Source organism: Stegodyphus dumicola, chromosome 9, assembly GCF_044657685.1.
Source record: "Stegodyphus dumicola isolate Sdum_Otavi_A_Nest chromosome 9, ASM4465768v1".
Classification (NCBI taxonomy): domain Eukaryota; kingdom Metazoa; phylum Arthropoda; class Arachnida; order Araneae; family Eresidae; genus Stegodyphus; species Stegodyphus dumicola.
This window is the reverse complement of record NC_140776.1, coordinates 21846106-21867454: the sequence shown is the minus strand read 5'-3', so window position 1 is coordinate 21867454 and position 21349 is coordinate 21846106. Positions and strand designations below refer to the sequence as shown.

Genomic DNA, 21349 nt, shown 5'->3' with positions numbered 1-21349 from the left:
GGAAGTTATATAGTTATTATAAAGGGATGTTTACATAAAGGAGAAACTCTACCGCTCTTAGGAATTTTAATACTTATATTGAATGCATGTGTATTACGGCGTTGAATTAAATATATATATATATATTTTTATTTCTAGATACTACTCTGTTATCAGGGCCGAGTCCAGAGATAAGTATGTTTGCAGGTTGGGATGTATTTATTCATGTATGCATGTATGTATATACATAGATATGTAACTGTGTGTGTACATACATATATACGCACATAAATGCATACATACATACATTAAACTTCTGAATCGGGCCTTGATAATAGAATAGTACCGATTTGAAATAGAGGATTATTTTCAAATAAAGGATTTGTTTTGCATTTTTTTTATGGTTTCGAATTAGGCATACTAAAAATTCAGAGAATAATAGTTAATTATTTTGGTACTACTCCATTTTGAGCACCGTAAAAAATTGCAGCGAAAATGTATGCGCAAAAGCGTCAAATCTAGCAAACGCGCCCATTTAACAGCGCGCCAAATCTAGCGTACGCGCTGGATTCAGATTGCGTTAAGTTTATATAGTTCTATATTTCTTAAGACGCCATTGAAATACTAGTTTGATTTTTAAATCCTTTTTTGATATCTTATGGATCTGACAATTTGGGAATTGCCTATGAAGAAAAGTCTGCAAAAGAATTTTGGGTAAAGTGCAGAATCACCCACTGCTTGACGCGTTTTTAAGAATTGCACATACTCGGTATCCATGTACACATCCACCTATTTTCACTTAAAAATAAAAAAAAAAAAAATCCCAGAATTGCACAAAAATGGCACTGTGCACACCCCTGACTTTATCTATGTACACATTGACCTATTTTCACTTAAAAGTAAAAGAAAATTGACAAAAATCCAATTGTTTTACCCTTGTAAAAAGCCGCAAACAATTAAGTGGACGATTCTGCACTTTACGGAGAATTTTTTCATAGAAAAGGCATCATTCATTATAATTATGATAATAAAAAAGTATTATATGAAATTAAATTTTCCTCTAAATTAAAACAACAATCTTAGTTATTTACTATTATACTTCCTTTCTTGCGTTAGGGTTGCCGCAATTATTTTTGGCGGCGCTGGCATCAACAATAGTTTGGCGATTTTTTACGGCCCTCAAAACCGAATCGTACCATTATTTTTATCGGTTACCATAAATGTTTAAAACGGTTTTATAAAACAGACCAAAAAATAATTTTAAAGTACTTAAGCTAATACTCATCTTACGTACGTGAATGGGAGAAAACACTTGAAACTACATTCCATGCTACAAAAACATAAGGACAGAAACTATAAATAATTTACCCATTTTCAAACACTGTGTGTTAATGCACATACAATAATTGGTACACTTTGCACAAAGCAAAACAAACAACAACAACAAAAAACAAAAAAACGACAATTCTATATTTTTTGTTTTACTCGACTGATTGACGTTCTGTTTCACACATCTCGAAAGTGCGATTTAGGATATGTATTAGATTAAAACATAGTAGGTTCTAAACATTTTCATACAAATCCGGGCCTTTCTGAAAGGACATACCGTATTTTTGTTTCCACATTTCAATTCTATGACTCAAATTGCGCCTAAATATTACATTTTGTAAAATTTGGTGAGAAAAAAAAATCTTGGCGCAGTTTTATGAGTACTTCAGAATAACTTACTTAGCAAAATTCTTAATTTATACTACTTATTTTTCTTTCCACTGGCACTGTGGGGCTCACCGGCGGCCGAATGGTAAAGTCGCTGAACACTGATATTTCGATCCGATCTCCTCTTGAAAGGGCTTATTGCATGGGCGTTTTCCCCAAGTATAAAGCGTATACGAGTCAGTTTCTCTTAGAAAGTCCTCCACGAAAGCATCCCTCAACCTTAGGTAATAGCCCTAGAGACTTTGCCGTAATTAAATAAACCAAACCAAACCAAACCTTTCACTGTGCACGAGCGGGAAAAAAGTGCATCGTTCATTCTTTGAAATAATTTTAATAAAGTACATAAACCAGCATTTGGCGTTGTTATCTTGTATAACAAATATGCCAAAGCTCAAAATGCGCCAACAGATAAATTCACGTACGTATATCTTGGGAAATTTTTAATAAAGAACTAAATTTTTGCGAGTTTGCCCAGAAATGCGTCTACTTGAAAGTGATTGTAAAAATTTTATAGGCTGTAATTCAAATCTTTTTTTGCCAAAAATTTATAAAAATTCAAAATTAGAACATAAAATTAGAAAATAGCTCCGGATTTTATTTGGATGAAACCTCAATCATCTGTGAAAGAAAGAATCAAGTAAGTTTAATAAAAAAGAGATATTAATGAATATATAGCAAACAATTAACATAGAGGAGCTAAAAGTTTGACACCTAATTTTTTAAAATCTACTAGTATGAGTTACACAAAACTTGGCAGTTTGGCATAAGTTGAGTCTTAAAATCAAAATATGGAAACAAATAGACATGTCATTTCAGAAAAGTCCGATTTTGTGTCAGAATACCTATGTTAGAACAATGCTGCATATAAATCTAATATATTGGGTCATATAGAAAGTCTCCACGCTTTTTTTGCCACTAGATGGTATTTGATGCCTATATATCCGACAGCACTCACCCGATTGTCTCAACCGAACATGTGCTTAAAAGGTGACATTCAGCTTCCATTATTTGTGAAGATAGTTTTCTAATTTGTTGCTCGTGTCGAAAGTTATATTGATTTGAAAATGAGTGAAATAGCTGAAGAAATACAGTATGTGATGCTTTTTTAGTATAAAAAAATAAAAACGCTTCAAAAAAATGGCGAAAAATTTGTGAAGTATATGGTGAGAGTACTCTGAGTGAACGAAGGACCCAGCAGTGGATTGCTTGATTCTATTCCTGGAGATTGGAAGGGAATTGTTCATTATGAGCTGCGGCAACCTGGCGAAACCATCAATTCAGCCTTGTACTGTACACAAGTCGACCGTTTGAACGAAGCAGTCCAGAAAAGGCGACCAAATGTGGCCTACAGAATGGGAGTTGTGTTTCATCATGACAATGCGCAGCTACACACATGTTTGATGACTCGGAACAAATTGACGGAACTTGGTTGGGAAGGTTTGATGCACCTGGACATTGCACTGGTGAATGCAGGGCCCGGACACCCGGACGGCTTAATATGACAAATCGGATGTCGTCCGGTACCCGCACCTATTTAGAACAACACAACTCTGGCGATTTCCTGAGAGGGCTGCATCCGAAATATATTAATGGAGAATATGAGGTATTGACGTTGCCAAACAAGGGCGTGTGCATATATATGCTTCAATATACAATTAATAAAAAGTTTAATACACAGGTACATTGGATATATATGTATATTGGTGTAAGTGGTTAATGAGATAGGCAAACAATAAACACTTATACATTAAAAGAAATGAAACACTAATAATGCAACTGGCGCATTAATGCAGAAGATGATAATTAATGAATACACGTAATCGTGTGTCATCCTGTATGACTATACATAAACTACTAGAAATTATATGCATAAACACATACGAATGATTGCGATAAATGAAAACACATAATCATGCATTATTCTACTGGGCTATGCACACATCAATAAAAATGCACAATCTGACTGCCATTTGTTTTGGTCTCTGCAAACCTCTCTTGATGGTAAAAAACTGGCCGACCGAAGTGCCACTGAAAACCGCTTGGCCAAGTTTTTCGACGATAAACCACAGAAGTTTTACACCGATGGAATTATGAAGCTACCCCAAAAATGGCCATAGGTCATAGATAATAATGGTCAATATACAGTTGATTAAAATTGATGGTACTTACATATCATCGCAACCAGGTTGGGGCGATTTGTAAGTTTGAGTAAAAAGTATGAATAGAAAGAAAATGTACATTTATTAATTACAGATAATTTTTAATACAGTTTTTATATTATTTTGTTTACCCTACTTACGGCAACCTTATGTTAATTTATTAAAGCGAGGTGTGCGTAGTTCGTAGATTCGTTCGTTGCCTACATTGTGCCATTCGTAGATGTTTTTTTAAAGTTAAAACATGTCGCTGTGTACATGGATTCTTGTGAAATATTTTTGGTTAGAAACTTTACGTTTTTGCTATCTAAATTTTTTGTTTTTGTTTCGGATTTTTAGCTTAAATCGTGTGTTCAAAACGTAGTTTTTGCATGTGCGAAAACCGCGTTTTTGGAGACATTTTAGGCTTAAAGTTCGAAATATAGACAAGAATCCATGTACACAGCGACATGTTTTAACTTAACATCTACGAATGGCACAATGTAGGCAACGAACGAATCTACGAACTACGCACACCTCGCTTTAATAAATTAACATAAGGTTGCCGTAAGTAGGGTCGCCAAATTTGGCGATTTATGCGAATTTTGGCCTGGTTGCGTTAATACGTTAAGTACCAAATTGATTTTCAATAAAAAAAGATTTTGTTCAAAAATGTACCAAAAATAGCGCGGAGACATTTTATGTGACCCAATATATTCCAGTCGCGCTTTCGATCCATGAAAAACGCAATTTAAATTTCTTTAATGGGTCCAGTAGAACGGGAGATATAGAACTGCCCTGAATGCAAAGTTTCTTTCTTTTCAAGGAATGCATTTGTGCGACTCAAGGAAACGAGTTTCAGATTAAACTAACTATTCATGCAATACTTGATTCAAAATATGATTGATTTTAATTTATACCTTTTTCCCAGATTATTTTTTCCACTGGATAACCAGATACTGGGCATCGAATGACTAATGTATTTCCAGCAAGAACCGATATATTTCTCATTGGCTTGACAAAAGGTGGACCATATACATTAAGCTTTCCTGAGTGACCAACTGAAGCAATGTCGTTAGAGGCAAGACATTCGTAAGTTCCTCCGTCTTCAGGCTGCAACCTTGTGATATTCACAAAGCTATTGACAAAGCCGTCACTTGTTACGAAGTCACCCACTCTCGTCCTCAAACCTTCTGTAACAGGGAATCCATCTAATGTCCACGTTATTTGCGGCAAAGGTGTTCCAGTGGCAGTGCATTTTAAAGACAAGAAGGAGCCTGGTTCTAATGTTTGTTCGGAGAATGTATAAGCAAGAACTGGTGGATCATCTGAAACACAAGATAATAAATAAGTTATACATTTTAAATACATCTACATTAAATCAGTTACCAAGAATGAAAGAATTTTATTTTATTGTAAGGATTCCATTATTTTTTATTAACTAGTTATTTTATGTTTTGGATCTTTACTGCCACTTCTCCCTTCCACTTCCTCAACAGAATGCAAATTAGACTCAGTATTTAAGCTGAGGTTGTTAGATTCTAAAACAAAGCCCATTTCTGCTTGCGTAGGCTCACGTTAAATTTCTCCCAGTTCTGACTACCTGAATTTCTCAGCTTTGCATTATTTGCTTCCAATATTTGAATACTTACCCCGTTTGGGTTTGTGAGCCAACTTAACGTTAAGCTGAATTGTGTAGACAATGAAAACTAGCTTATTTAATTTTAATTATATTAATTAGACTGTTATTTTAAGCTATTTTGCCTAAGTTATAATAAAGGTCTCTTCATATAATTACATATATCTTAGTTATGATGTGTCTTAGTTCATTGTATATCTTAACTATAATAAAGGACTTAGCGATAAGTTGCTATCAGTCTATCTAGAGTATGGATCTGCCGCCCAGACAGTACAGTGATTATATTAGCCTACTGCAGTACCCGATGGTCCGGGTTCAGTACCGGAGAAGGCATACAATTGTATTTCCCTTTCTAGGAGGCCCTAATAGGCCGTCTATTAGGTGCCTCCACCATAAAATGACCACTACTTCTGAGCTTAGGAGTGGCCAGTGCTGAATAAGCAAGTACCCGCCATTGGATTAAAAAAATAAGAGTTTGGATCCAGTTTAGGATAGCTAAAAGCATCAAACTTTACATATTGAACTCACAATTTCTCTAAGAGGAGTTAAATGGAGCATGATTTTGAAGTTCAGCAATGATACATTTTTCTGTTTATTGCTGAAATTATTTATATATTTTAGAAATATAGATTTATCAGCTACAGAGCGAAGTACAACCTTATAACTTTTGCAAGACAATTTTAAAATGCGTGGAGGATTGATTTAAACTTTTGCTCATGTGCAGGAGAGTTTAGAAGTTTCATCGGTACTGCTTGATTTTCACAGTCTCCGCGATAAACGACCAAACCGAAGGAAACCATAAGAGTTTTTCTCAGTTTAAATATATCGCAGTTGTCTCCTTTAAATGTAACCCTTGTAAAAAACAATTCACGATTTTTGATTTACTGAAGAGGAGTGAGGAAGATACAGCATCGTTTTTACAGGATAAAGATGGATTACCTGGCAATAGAATACGAAATATGGCCACGAAATGAATTATATGTTAACGAACGCATATGGAGGTACAACGAAGAAACGTTGCAAACAAACAAAAACAAAACAAACAAAGAAACAAACAAAAACAACGAACGTTCGATCCAGCAGCTCGTTTAGTGGTTCCAGGATACCATTCATATCAGTGCTGCGTTTCATAAACTGTTGGGCAGAGGAACTAACGTCGCTTAAGTGGGGCAATACAGAACTCAGCATGTGTCAAAATATCACGGTTGACTGGAACAGTTTTATGACAGAATGTTTGTTCCCTAGATTTACTTGGAAAATGTAAATGACAAATAGTTAGAATAACCTGAAAAAATAGTAAGAATTGATGAGAGTTTATTCCTGTAGCGAAAAAACAACCCTGACAGGGTACTTTCACAAGAGTGGATTTTTGGCGAGTTATGCCTTGAAAATGGCAAGCGTTTACTTGTTCAGATTCCAAATCGGGAAGGAAGCAAACTAATAGCAACGCTTGTAGACCAAATAGTAGAAAGATCGACAGTATAATTCAGAGTGCTGACGAGCCTGTACAAAAGACGAGCTTGAAAATTTAGCTACAGCCATTTAACTGTCCAAATTTCATTTTGTTGATTCAACAACCCGTGTTCACATCGGAAATGTGGAAATATTGTAGGACTTTGTTAAGTAGCGAAACAAAAAGCAAAGGAGCATGGCTCAATATCATCTAGAGTCGTATCTTTTGGAACTCATGTGCGAAAATCCTCTGGAAAAGTATAAACCTTTTGATGCCCCATTAAACGCAACTGCGGAGATACGGCAGCTACAAACTATAAGCGAGTAGTTAAAACTTGGCTATAATCTTGGCGCCATTTTGATAACAGGGGTCCTGAAAATCAAGTAGTGTACCGTTTTGTCTACTTCTACTACATAGGGGCATATTAATGAAGTGGGGGGAACCTCACCTCAGAGGGCTTCATCTTAAGATACAGGTTATGTTAGTTATTCTTAAAATTAATTTGTTAAAATACGGAGTCCTTGGAAAACGGAATCCCTCAGTGCTGCGATCACGACTGTGATGGTACAAATCTTCCTCTGCTGTTATTGATTTAATTTTCATCGTAATTTAGGTTTTTTTCAACAAGGCTTTCAATTAATTTATTTCACATTTATGATCTTCTTCAGTTTTTAGGGAAATATGTATTCTGGAGCTTGTTCATTGTAAACAGCCCATTAGCGGCGAAGCGATAAAGTCGCTGAACGTTAGTCGTTTCGACCTGGTTTCGATTCCAGCGAAACAGGCTCGCTGCATGGGAGTTTTAGTTTTTCCCATGTGTAACATGTACATGAGCCAGTTTCGGTATGAAAGTCTTCCAAAGACATCCCTTCTTTAGGTAGATAGTCTTTGTGTGCTTTGTCGAATTTAAATAAACCAAAACATCACTGTAAATATTTTCCTTACATTCTAAGGAATCTGGTTCTATCATGAAACAGTCTTTTAAATAAACCTTAGATTAGATTCTCATTTTGATTAAAATGTTTCAAGTATTTGCAGTAAATTAAGTCGCTTTTCGAAACTGATTTATGCTTTGACCTTGAAAGTAAATTCGTCAGATTATTACAGTTTGGATTAAGGCCTTTAAACTGCTAATAGGCCTTCGAACTTGCTTCTGCATCAGTATAAAAATTTCCGATATTATTAGGTATGCAATTTGTGAATATTATGGAAGGTAATCAGCAGAAGGTCGTGGTACAAAACATCGTGGGAGAAAATAAAGCAAAGAGAAAACGTCGCAGTTCTAAAACATCGTGGCACAAAACATCGTCGCTGAAAATAAAGTGGTTCAAAACTTCGCAATTTAAAAACATCGTCGACGAAAATATCGTAGTTAAAAATAACCTACAAATCATTGCATGACAATAAGATCGCAGGCATAACTTTTTCAGGCTTTAATAACTGTAAAATTTTAAAATTGTTTAATAATTGTAAAAACTCGCATTGGTTTGTGAGCGCAAGATGTAAAGAAGGATAAATTTTACTTTCATATTTTTTATTAACTAATAAATATTTGCTGAAAATGTAAAATGGAAACTTAAGTATAGAAAATTTACGCAATTTATAGCACTTAATAGAATTTCAAACTGACATAGTTAACTAACAAAGGTTATTAATAAAATAATTTTTATAAGTTTTACTGGTAATTTTTCATGAAAAGTATTACCTAAAAAGAATAGAAAAAGAAAAGTAAAAAATTGTTAAGTTAATTATGAGATAATTTTCTTCACTTTTGTTAATCTGATACTCTTATGATGAAAATTACTTCTTGTTTTATTTAAATTTCTTGTTTTGCTTTTTTAAAAATGTATTAATTAATAAAAAATATGAATGTGAAAATTATCCTTCTTTCTATCTTGCGCAAACAAATTATTATGCAAATACCCATTTGAAATTATTAAAGCCTTAAAAAAATCATATCTGCGATGTTATCGTCATGGGATAATTTGTAGGTACTTTATTTTTAACCAAGATATTTTCGACGACGATGTTTTCAAACTGCGAAGTTTTTGAACCGCTTTATTTTCGACGACGATATTTTGTACCACGATATTTAAAACTGCGATGTTTTCTTTTTGTTCTATTTTCTCCCACGATATTTTGTATCACGACGTTTTCGCCTTCCGTTGTTTTCTCCGCGACGTTTTCGTCCGCGATGTTTTTGCTGCGACGTTTTCGCCTGTAACCGTTTTATACCTGTGTCAGAAATACTTATCATGTGTTTATTTATTTCAGAAATAACAAATGTAAACAACTAATTATTTTTAAATAATAAGTAATTACTGCTGTTTATTTGGGAGCTCGAAACAAATTTTTGTAAAATTAAAATGCTGATTTAAAGTAGTAATCAGTTTATAGAAAACCCGAGATGCCAGGGAAAAGTCGATAAACAAGGCAATGGTGACTTTGGATACAGGCGTAAAACATTCTGTGAAAAAATACGAGAAAGTAGAATTTTAATAAAAATATGCGTCTTAAGATTAAGTGCTGATTAAAACCAATACCATTCTTAGAAATATGATAATCTATCGCACGTTAAAGATTTGATTGGTTTAAGATTAACGTTTTATATTTATCACACTAAATAAAACTACCTCGTATGTCACTTGGAAACAATTCGAAATAATATACAAGTAAGTAAAATGTTACTTCAGACATCGACTTGCCACATACATACGCAAACAATCATATTTTTTTTTATTTTCCAGGAAATGAAATCTTCCGTTTGGTGTCAGCCGATAACATCGCGGCAAAAACATCGCGGACGAAAACGTCGCGGAGAAAACAACGCAAGGCAAAAACGTCGTGGTACAAAATATCGTGGGAGAAAGCATCGCAAAGAGAAAACATCGCAGTTCAAAAACATCGTGGTACAAAACATCGTCGTCGAAAATAATGCGGTTCAAAAACTTCGCAGTTTAAAAACATCGTCGTCGAAAATATCGTGGTAAAATATAAAGTATCTACAAATCATCGCATGACAACTTCGCAGACATGCTTTTTTCAGGTTTTAATAATTGTAAAAGGATGTTCCCATAATGATTTGTGAGCGCAAGATGTAAAGAAGGATAATTTTTACTTTCACATTTTTTATTAACCAATAAATGTTTGCTGAAAAAGTAAGAAGGAAACTTAAGCATAAAAAATTAAATGCAAATTATAGGTTATACTTTTCATGAAAAATTACCAGTAAAAACTTCATAAAAATGATTTATTAATGGCATTTGTTAGTTAACTATGTCGGTTTAAAATTCTATTAATTCTATACGTTGCATTAATTTTCTATGCTTAAGTTTCATTCTTATTTTCTCAGCAAAAATTTATTAGTTAATAAAAAGTATGAAAGTAAAAATTATCCTTCTTTACATCTTGCGATCACAAATCAATATGGGAATATCCATTTACAGTTATTAAAGCCTGAAAGAAGCACGTCTGCAATGTTATCGTCATGCGATGATTTGTAGATACTTTATTTTTTACCACGATATTTTCGACGACGATGTTTTTGAACTGCGAAGTTTTTGAACCGCTTTATTTTCGACGACGATGTTTTGTATCACGATGTTTTAGAACTGCGATGTTTTCTCTTTGCGATGTTTTCTCCCTCGATATTTTGTACCACGACGTTTTTGCCTTGCGTTGTTTTCTCCGCGACGTTTTCGTCCGCGATGTTTTTGCCGCGATGTTTTCGGCTGTAACCCATCCGTTTAACTTTACTTACAGAATTATTCATCTGACCGAAAAATGCATATACTAAAATGAGAAAAGTTGCAGACATAAAAATTGCTTACGCGAACGCAGACATGCAGTTTGCCATGTTTTTAGATTCTGACCAAAGAAAGATTAAATTTCATACGACAATAGAAAGCTGTGGACATAATGAGAACTTTTTATCGGCTAGAGTTTTAGAGAACGTTTAATATTGTTGCGTGTGTAACGGTTTGTAACAGACAGAATGTACACGGAGCCGATGATAGCTTGGTAAAACTTAGTTTACCGAAAGAAAAATTTTACAATTCTGGAACTTTCCAGAAAAACAACTCGTACAGCTCTTCTCAGTATCACAGAATACAGTAAGTAGTCATACCTCAAACTATTAAAAACGTTAAATGCAGTGTAATGCAAATGGCATCTAAAAGACGATGCTGACACAGATATATCTCAATACTCCGTAATCAATGCTGAACTAAACAACTGATAGATAACTGTTTCGTTCCGTTTGCCCTTGTCGTCGCGTTTAACTTGCAAAGGTGCAAGCTGTATAGACTTATAACTGATGTCCTCTCCGAGTTTATATAGTTTTCTCTCTGCCACCGAGAAGTCTCTAGTACCTTCAATTTCTCGAAATTTCTTGAAAGCATTGAGGGTCGGATACGGTTACAGTTACATATAAGGATTAATTACAATTATTCAATTACAGCTATACAGAGACCGGACCAAAATATCTCCAAATGGTCGCCATGTTTGGCAACTTTTGGCGATTTCTCGGTAAAATGGGTAACAAAAAATAGTAGCCCAAACCATCGCCAACTTGATGATTTACACAATGTTAAATAGACTTGTCCCTGTCCTGTATTTTTATTTTTCCTGCACAACTTCGTTTCTTTCGTTTTTCATGTTACATTATGGAAAAAAAAAAAGAAAAAAAAATTGCCTAAAATTATTGACATATGCACAAAATTCGTAACAATATTTTTTTTTTTTTTTTTTTTTTTTTACGAAACCAGTTCCTAAAACTAATGCAGGAATAAATACTGTCAAAACTCGTAAATCAACTCTGAATTAAAAAAATGAGAAACTGTTGCTCTTTCCGGTCTTATATAGATTTCCCCTAAACACAGACAAATCTCTAGTACCTTTCACTTCTCTTACTGGAAGGTATACGAAAGCCGGATACGTTTACAGTTACATATATGGATCAGTTACAGTTAGTCAATTGCAGTACCAATTACAGTGGTCGCCCATCCGGTATAGTGGTTAGCTTTGCTGATTGCCGTGCCGATGGGCTTGGCTTCGAATCCTGGCGAAGGCATGGATGTTTGTACATGCATAGTGTCCTTGCGGCATGGGGGCACTCTAAATATGCGGGGAGCCGAAAGTCTCTCGAGAGGTTGGTTGTTGGGAAAGAAGGAGAGAGAAACCTTCGTAACTATTCTCCCGAGGTGCTCTCCATCAAAATTGCGAGAGGAACTGAACGACAAAAATGACGCGAGTTTGGCGACTTTTGGCAATTTCTCGCCAAATAGTGTTAAATAAATTTGCCCCTGTATTCTTATTTTTCCAGCGCACAGCTTTGTCTCTTTGAAGCCTTTCATATTACATTATATACAAAATATACTACAGTTTTGTAATTTCACTAAAATTATTTACATGCAGCCAAAATTAGTAACAATACATATATTACTTACCTCCAAGATTTAACTCCGCTGTGCCTTGAGCCATACTAAAATCGTTCGTGACAAAACATTGGTACATTCCTTTGTCTTCTCTCACAATGGGAGCGACCTGAAGCAAATCTCGTGACAAGTACCTCACTCTGCTGTTTGCCACAACCGGGTGTAGATTCTTTACCCAGGTTACGGAATGAACGGGATGTCCTTTGATCGAACAGTTGAAAATGACGGATTCACCCTCTTCAGCTGTTACTTGTTTTGGGCTTATATTTGCTTTTAAGGGGGCTAAAAGAAAATTTTTAAGAATTAATTCTTAAAATACTGTATAAAACTATATTGCAAACGTGATGTTCTTGTAACGTAACAATAAGAGCTAGAAATTATTAAAACTAAAAAATATATTGTCATAATGAGGAATAAGCAGCGTGTTATCTTAATTGAGTTGACCCATAAAGTGCAAGCTTATAGCATTACATATGATTCAATAATGTCTTTAAAAAGATAGTTTTCAGACAGAAATACATGAAATTAAGCTTTCAACATTTTATTTTGAGCACCATAAATACGAATATATCTTTTTAAAAAGTTTTGAATGAATGATATCTATCTTGAAGTAACATTATAAGATTTTTCTTCAGCCTTCTTAGCGTGCCTTCGTGGTGTAGTGGTCTGCATGCTGGGCGCGTATTGCAGAGGTCCGTGGTTCGGTTTCCGGCGAAGGTGTAGCTTATATTTCCTCTTTCCGGCTTCGAAACAATCCTAATAGCTCTACAACATACTTTGCACTTTCGTTTACTTCAGTAACTGTTAAAAATTGTTAAATGAAAAAAACATTTTGTTATAATATATTTAATTGCATAATATCAGTCATCTCTGTTTATTCACACATCCCGCTTTGCTGCAACTTTTAAATTAATTAAGATTAATTACGTATTTTGAATAGCCAATTATGTGCTAAAATTGCATGCAGCCCAAGTAATTACATTATAGAAAATTTAGGTATTTTTTGGAAGCAGGCAAGATAAAAAATGAGCAGTTGCCTTCGCCGGGAATCGAACACGGACCTCTGGAATACCGGCCCAGAGTGCAGAATCACTACACCACTAAGGCACGCTAGGAAGGCCGGAGAAATATTTTATAACATTAATTAAAAGTAATTACTACATTAAAATTTAAAAAAATAAAGTAAGGAAATCCATTTTTAGCCAAAAGGAATTTTAGTTTCGAAATGGGATTTTGTGTCGAATCACTTTAAATATGCCGTCTAACTTTTCATTCGAGTCTTTTACCATTCGGTAGAATGTAAGATAAATAAGTTTTGAAACTGAATCTGTCAGTTGTGGATTAACAGACTAAGTAATTTGAAAACAATAGATGCAGTTCTTAAGAATATTCTTTTCTTACTTTTGAATCGAATTGATGTAAATGATAAAAATGCATTTAATTTGAGATGTATCTAATTAAAATATTCAGAATTTTTACAGAATGACATTACATATTTTTTAATTCTTTATTTCATATTTTGTAAAACTTAAATGAATTTTAAGTTTAACAAAACGATTTGAAAGCGAGTTGTGGCCACGCTGTATGAAATAAAACAGTTTTATTTTGAACGCTCGATACTCTCTATGGGAAATTCTAAAGATATGCTATTTTTAAATATTTTGGGATGTTCTCGTTATTTTTATACGCTATTTTTAAATATTTTGTGATTATTCGTTGAATCGAATTTTAGCACTACGGCGGGCGTAAGCACCACGAACGTGATTTTTAATAAATAAAGTAAACACACAAAATTTTAATAATAAAAAGACAAAAAGAAAAGTTTTGTAAATCATCTTAATTATAAAAGTAAAGCAATTGAAGAATTTAAAATTGATATGATGAACTGAGAAAAATGTATTTCCACACTTAACACCCCATCGGGAATTCTAAAAATATGCTGGTATCTTCTTTTAAAATATTTGTGATTTTGCTATTTAATTTTACATGGAGTAAGTACGAATAAAACACGATGCTTAATAATAAAGCTAGAGTGAGTGAGTGAATGTGATTATGGTAAAATCTCGAGGGCTATCTGCCTAAGGGGAGGGATGCCTTCGTGGAGGACTTTCTGAGGGAAACTGGCTTGTATACACGTTACACATGGGGAAAACCACGAAAACGCCCATGCAGCCAGCCCGTTCGCGGCATACGAACCTCGGACCGAACTACCAGTGCTCAGCGACTTTACCCCTCGGCCGCTGATGGGCTATAAAGCTAAAGAGATACAAAAGAGGGTGGGGCTTAACAGGAGTGAATAAAACAGCAGAATGGTAGACTGCAAAGTCAACCAGAGCGTAAAAGACCTTAACAAACCCTTTTAGGCGACCTATAAAACGTGACTAGCTGTTATGAGAATGTTCATTTCAGGTGTATATGAGTTTCATTTAATTGTATATGTGAAATCTGTATATTATTGGGATAAATTAATTTTAAAGTTTAAATCTACGTATTCATATTTTTCAAACGCAATAGTACATACCAGGATATTCGCGCAAAATTATGTATGCTTCTCTTTTATTGTTTTGCATGCCTAAATTTGTTATTCTTCGCAAACTTATTCGATGAATAATAATATGTAAACAAATATATAAACAAAATATAAAGCTTACAATACATAAACAAAATTTATCAGAAGTATTAAAAATTCAGAAAAAAAAATGCGTCTTCATAGCGAATGTAATTCAGTTCTTGCATGAAAATCAGCTTAATGGTTTCTGTAACTATAAGATTTCAACAAAAGGACTGTTTCGTACCTGTTACTAAAAGTTCTGTATCTACTCTTTCATCCGCAACACTGTTGTTGACGTAGCACACATATTTCCCGCTATCCTCTGGCTCTGCCCTTCTAATAATAAGAGTTCCACCAATCTGTACGTAACGCTGTGCTTTAGAAATACGTACAGCGAGGCTTTTGTCTAGTTTCATCCAATGTATCTGAGGAATAGGATTCCCTTCAGCAGCACATGGTAGTTCTACAGTGCTACCTTGCTTTACGACGATATTGGATCTTCTATCAATTATACGTGGTGGAAATGTGCTGTGCGGATCTGAAAAGAAAGAAAAGGCATGGAATCTTACGAAAATAATTCATAAATAATATCAAAAAATGTCATAAAGGCAATTAAAATTACAAAAATATTATCTTTTTTTGATGAGATGTCTTCAGCACTTTACATGGATTTTAATGTATGCATTGTTTAAATGGATGCAGATAAATAATTAGAAATCTCAATATTCAATGACACCCGCTCTTACGTTTGCTTACTGATGAAACAATTTTATATCGGAAACTAAGTTTTTTTTAACATCATAAACAACTTCTTTTAAAAGTAGATATTAATAAATTACTTGACAATAAAGAAATATTACAGGCAAATGTAATAAACATGTAGATCACTGCAGATTGCGATTTTAACTGATCGTGGGTATCAGGCAATATTTCTTATAGATTATGTTATGTTGACTATTTATATGCTGTTTTTTCTTTCTAGTTTCTAATTAGCGATAAGTGTAGAACTGCTTTACGTTTGCTTGCTTGTGTGAATTTCACTTTCTTGTACGAAGTAAAAGAAATATTGTAATTGCAAAAGATTTCGGGTACCATATTTCAGAAGAACTATCCTTTTGACCCTTCCCGAATTCATTTGGACAATGTTTAGCGTGAAGTTTGTAAGGAATGAATAAAGGACTTTTGTTTACAAAACGAGTCGTAAAATGGTACCAAAAGGGATTTTATGGTGATGTCTGCACGTAAGTATTTATATATGTATGTATGTATCTCGCATAATTGAAAAACGATTAGTCGTAGTCCTTCGACTAGTCGTAGGAAATTTTGTATATGGAACTACTACAACATCTAGCTGTGCACCTCCCCTTTTTATTTCAAGCAGCAGAACCAAACCCATGTATATATAAACCCACTCCCTTACCTGCTTAAAAGTATTTACCAGGACTTTATTTTCGCAGTCGTTGGTCATAGTCATATGCTTTCAGTTACAGAAGTTTTTTTTTTTTTTTAATGACGAAACTATTCATGTTTCGGCAATATGAAATTAAATAAAATAATTTTTGTCAACAAACGAAATCTAACTTTTAATGCAAATTCCCGGTTCCTATAATTGTATTTGAGAAAGTGCCGGCCAACCAGGATAGTGGTTAGCGACGCTGACAGCCATATCGAAGGGCCCGGCTTTGAACCCGGAGAGGACATGGATCTTTGCGTCTGCACGGCATGGAGGAAGGATCTCTAAATATGCGGCGAGCCGAAAGTACTCTCCAGTAGTTGATAGTTGGGGAAGAGGGGTGACAGATCTGTGGATCCATCCCCTTGGGTTGCTCTCCTTTAAAACTGGGGGGGGAACTGAACAAAGTCGCACTGTGACCTGTATGGTGCTCAAGGCTGTTATCAACGACAGCCGCAATCCTGAACTCCTTGCCGCGATGAATTTCGTTGCTCTGATATTATTGTCAGACAAGTGAGATAAGTCACAACAATGTTTGAGAAAGTTTTATACTCTAAATGAAAAAATAGAATTAGAAGAAGTTTGGATCCTGTACAAGAGAAAATGACCGTGATAAAGTAGTTCATGACTAATATAGTGATATATTAGTCACGAGCCAATTTATCATATAGATATAATGTGACATAAATCTCGATTCACACAAAGAGAATATCAGTTTCTTCTTTTCTAGAAAAATTTAAGCTTAACAGTGTTTCAATAGTCGCAATTATTAAATAAACGTATTTCGTGAGACAAGCGGACAAAATAAATCTGAAAAATGCTATTCATTCGTTAAAAAGATTTGCAGAATTTCATGCGGTCCTTTTCGGCTGTGTCTAATTTGAAATCTAGAATTGAGTTTTTTATAAAGGCCGTCATTCTTGTTGACTCTAAGTCGGCCGTGGAGGCAATAGCTCTTCAACACCACTCTGAACCTCCACTTGTGCCAAGAATGAAACAAGGTATCTGGAAACTAAATAGGAACAGTAGAACAGTAGAATTTCAGTAGATACCATCCAACGTAGATATTGATGGTAATGAAAAAGCAGATCTCTTGAAAAAAGAGGGTTATGAAGTTATTTATTAAACAGAGTTCCATGCCTTTGGATTCCCTTAGATGAAGTATTCGAGAAAATCTTGTGTCAGCTTACAGCTCAGAACTATCAATTAAATCGAAGCTTAAATTCTGGGAGAATATCAGGAATGACTGGAATGAGTTCAGTCGCAGGTCACGTAGAGAGGCTGTGGCTAATTTCACACTGCGCACTGGGCACGACTGCTTAGCAGGGCATCTCAGCAGAATAGGCATACTGACTGATAGCCAATTCCCTGTTTGTAAAATAGGCACTATGAAGAAGAAGCACTTGCTCCTCTGTCCGGGCATTGACCCTAAGTTACAACCTATTAGTGATGTCCTCCAGATGTATTGGATGGCCAGAGATCTTATGTCCTCAGCGATCTTATGTCGCCTCTAATCATTATTGTTGTTGCTTATGCTCACTTGTCTGACGTAGTCAGAGAAGTAGTCAGACGAAGCTCACGCAATTCCTCGCTGCAAGGAGCGCAGCATTACGCCTGTCGTTGGGAACAGCCTTCAGCACCCAACAGGTGACAGTGTGATTTGGCTCAGTACCACTCCACCCCCAATTTTGTTGGAGAGCACACCGAAGGAACGGGTCCGAAGGTCTTCCACCCCTCTCCCCTTCAACCAAACCACACGAGAGGACTTTCGGCTCGCTGCATATTTAGAGTCCCGCCATGCCGCACTGACACTATACATTTACAAATATCCATGCCTTCTCTGGAATTCGAACCCGGGATCTTCGGCACGGCAATCAGCGACACTAACCATTATACCAGTTGGACGGCTCTGAGGATACTTAAACGATTGTTATTGTGAAATTGTTGTGTTAATTTTTTAGTATTGTAAAAATTTTGGGGCTGTAATTCTCAAGTGTTTTTAACATGTTCTTGATGTAATATTGAATTTATTTCCTTTTTTCTTTTTTTTCTAGTTGCCTCATGTAAATGGATGGATTTCCGAATAAAGCCATAAGAAACAACAGAGTTTCAGAATAATAACAAGAAAGAACTTTATATTTTGCAATTTTCAAGCTAAAATCATTATGCATGTCAATTCCTTAATTCAAATATTTTAAAAATGAATATAAAAATATTTCGTTTTGTAAGGAAACTTATATTAACTCACTTATTTTTAAAAAAAATTTTGGAGATTATTCAAGTTTTGCTGCATATAAATTAATCGATATTGCACAATTTCAGAAAGCTTAGAACGAATCTTTCTAGAAATTTCCGAGCTTAAGATAAACGACTGTAGATAGACAATATGTGCTTCTACTGTTAAACTCGCAGTGTCATTGAGGCACATGTAAACTGTTTATTCTTAGATACAGTGTCTCATATTCCAGTGAAAATATCATCAGAATAGTAACGTCGTAACCGTATCTAGGTATAGTAATCTATAATGATAGGCATCTAAAATATTTGTCTTTCTTTGGCGAAAGTTATGTAAGTCTAGCCATGATTATAAACAATGCCGTTACAGCATTAGTGTTACGATCACAACTAGAATTTATGTTTTGAACTTTAATCGTATTCATATGTTGCATGAACTGAATTTCATATGTTGGCATTATATCAGTAGAAAGCATTTGTATTCAGAATTTCGTTACGTTTTGAAATATTCTTTGTATTATACTATTGGAAAAGAAAGTTACTTTGTACTGGCATTTGAAGATCTTTCAAGTCTCATGCTTTTACAGACGTCAAGTCTCATGCTTTTACAGACGTTATACGATTTTCATTTTAATTACAGAAATATTTTACCGAAGATTTTTATGTTTTAAATGTTCTGTTTGATAACTCTTATTCGTCACTATGTTTATACACCGTAATTTTCAGAACAATAAAACCTTTTGTGGTATCAGAAGAGGTATTTCATCCCATTGCTCCCAAACAGCTTTCCAACGTCTAAGGGAGTTGTAGATCGTCGTTTGGCAACTCGCTTTTAAAAGTCTAGAAGCGCAAAAACACATGGCTGATAGATCATGAGATTTATAAGTTACATGAATGAAGGTAGGGCCTTGATACTCTTTTCTGTTCGATTTTTTTCTAGGAAATTAATAGTAGATTGTGTTGTTGCTTCCTTTGTCTTGATGCAGTCCTACTGATTGATCACACTGCGTGTAAAGAGAAAGTACTTCATGTTTGAAACTTAGGTATAAAATATGCTTTTTATAATATATGGAGTTCATTTTAACATTTTCCTCCACTCTCTTTATTTTTAATTTGGCGTTATATGAAAAACCAGTAACAATCATAAATATCTAAGAAAAACTTTCTCTAGATACCATGAACTATGCTTTATGATTTTTCTTCTTCTCTTTAATGATAATAAATGGATCTCCTTTTGCTGTTGCCATTTAAAGAATCATCTCTTGTGACAACAGTTTTACATTTTTGTAGGAATAATTGTTTCTCATAGAGAATTCTGCAGGGCGCTATGTCGCGGAGAAAGATGATGCACATTACGTCTTTTTGCCTTTTAAGATTGGAATCAACATAATTCACATCGATTACAGTTGACACTGAGTAATTTAATGATTTTGAAACTGTATTTTGACTTGGCGGATTTTCATTTAACATTAGAGGTCTTACTTTTGCAAAATTCGAAACATTCCATTTTCTCCTTGGGTACGTATTTGGAACAATTTTCTCACTTAAAGCTAAATTTTGACGTTTTTGCCTTTAATGGTTGACAACATTACCAATCGTAGCTTTAGATATCGAAAAACAATTGGAGGGTCATTAGGGTTGTTCTGATACGGAAGACACGAAACATTAGCAATGCCCCCGCCGGGACTCGAACCTGGACCTGTCGAATACGCGCCGAGTGCGCTAACCGTTACGCCACAAAAGCATGCAGAAAATTCCTTATATACGCCTTTTTTTAAAGGGCGACTGGGGTTTTAGGGAAACCAATCGCCAAGCCCTGATGGGGAAGTTTCATCATCCACTACCTTTAGTTGGGGTGCCATAACAGAATCATTAGGTTATTTTAAAGTACGAAACATGAAAAATGAGCAATACCCTCGCTGAGTCTCGAACCTTGATCTCTCGAATATGAGCCGAGTGTGCTATCCGTTACACCAGGAAAGCATGCTGAAAGGAGGCAGTTTGGAGATTAGGGGACCCTAGTCGCCAAATCAAGGTGTTGATGAATCATCATCCACCATCCTTGTTAGTTCAGGAGCCACTGTAGCTTTATTAGTAGGATCTGTACCTAGGCAGTCTCAACCACGAGGGCATAATAACAGACTTCACAGAAGGCCTGAGGGCTCTCGGAACAGAGTAAGGCTCGGCAGGAACCGTACTGGTACTGCCTAGTCTGCCCTTGCTCTGTGAGGTCGCAACATTGCAGATTGATCAAGTGTGGAGCGGCACTTAATTCCGATTGGTGCCTATTAGGCCACATTGGGACGGCAGCTGTCCCGTTCCATCAGCGTTGTAGCTTTGTTAGGTTTTTTTTTTTTTTTTTTTTTTTTCAAGAGACATGGAAAATGAACAATGCCCTCGCCGGGACTCGAACCTGGATCTCTCGAATACACGCCGAGTGTGATAACCGTTAAACCACGAAAGCATGCAGAAAGGAGGGAGAAAATACCTTATACTTTGGCTTTTAACAACGTTTTTTAATAACTAGTTACGAATACCTTTCTTCGGAAAGAACACGAACGTATCTTTCCATTCATTCTTTCTTTAAAAGCGATATTTGGAAAGAAAACAAAACTGCCAAAAAGCAGTGGATAATGTATACATTCAAAAATATAGTTGCAGTTAAAAAATGTTCCAGGTAGAAGATTTTGCTTTACTTCGTCTAAAAAATGTGTGAACATCCACTGTATTCGTATAACATTCACATACAAGTG

General features: G+C 35.1%; 1 protein-coding gene and 1 long non-coding RNA gene across 4 annotated transcripts in view; one reads left to right on the top strand and one right to left on the bottom strand.

The window, feature by feature from the left end:
* The window catches only part of LOC146995309 (uncharacterized), a 43676-nt gene extending 24977 nt beyond the window's left edge, over window positions 1-18699 (top strand). The window contains exon 3 of the long non-coding RNA XR_015042941.1: window positions 18416-18699. This is a non-coding gene — a long non-coding RNA (uncharacterized LOC146995309). The remainder of the gene's footprint in view (window positions 1-18415) is intronic.
* Window positions 1-21349, bottom strand: part of LOC118181251 (cell adhesion molecule Dscam1-like) — a 1046077-nt gene that overhangs the window by 231049 nt on the left and 793679 nt on the right. For all 3 annotated transcript variants that reach the window (XM_085823270.1, XM_085823269.1, XM_085823271.1), the window contains 3 exons: window positions 15153-15446; window positions 12370-12639; window positions 4751-5158 (listed from right to left, as the gene is read on the bottom strand). In XM_085823270.1, the coding sequence (XP_085679396.1) occupies window positions 4751-5158; window positions 12370-12639; window positions 15153-15446 (972 nt within the window). The remainder of the gene's footprint in view (window positions 1-4750; window positions 5159-12369; window positions 12640-15152; window positions 15447-21349) is intronic.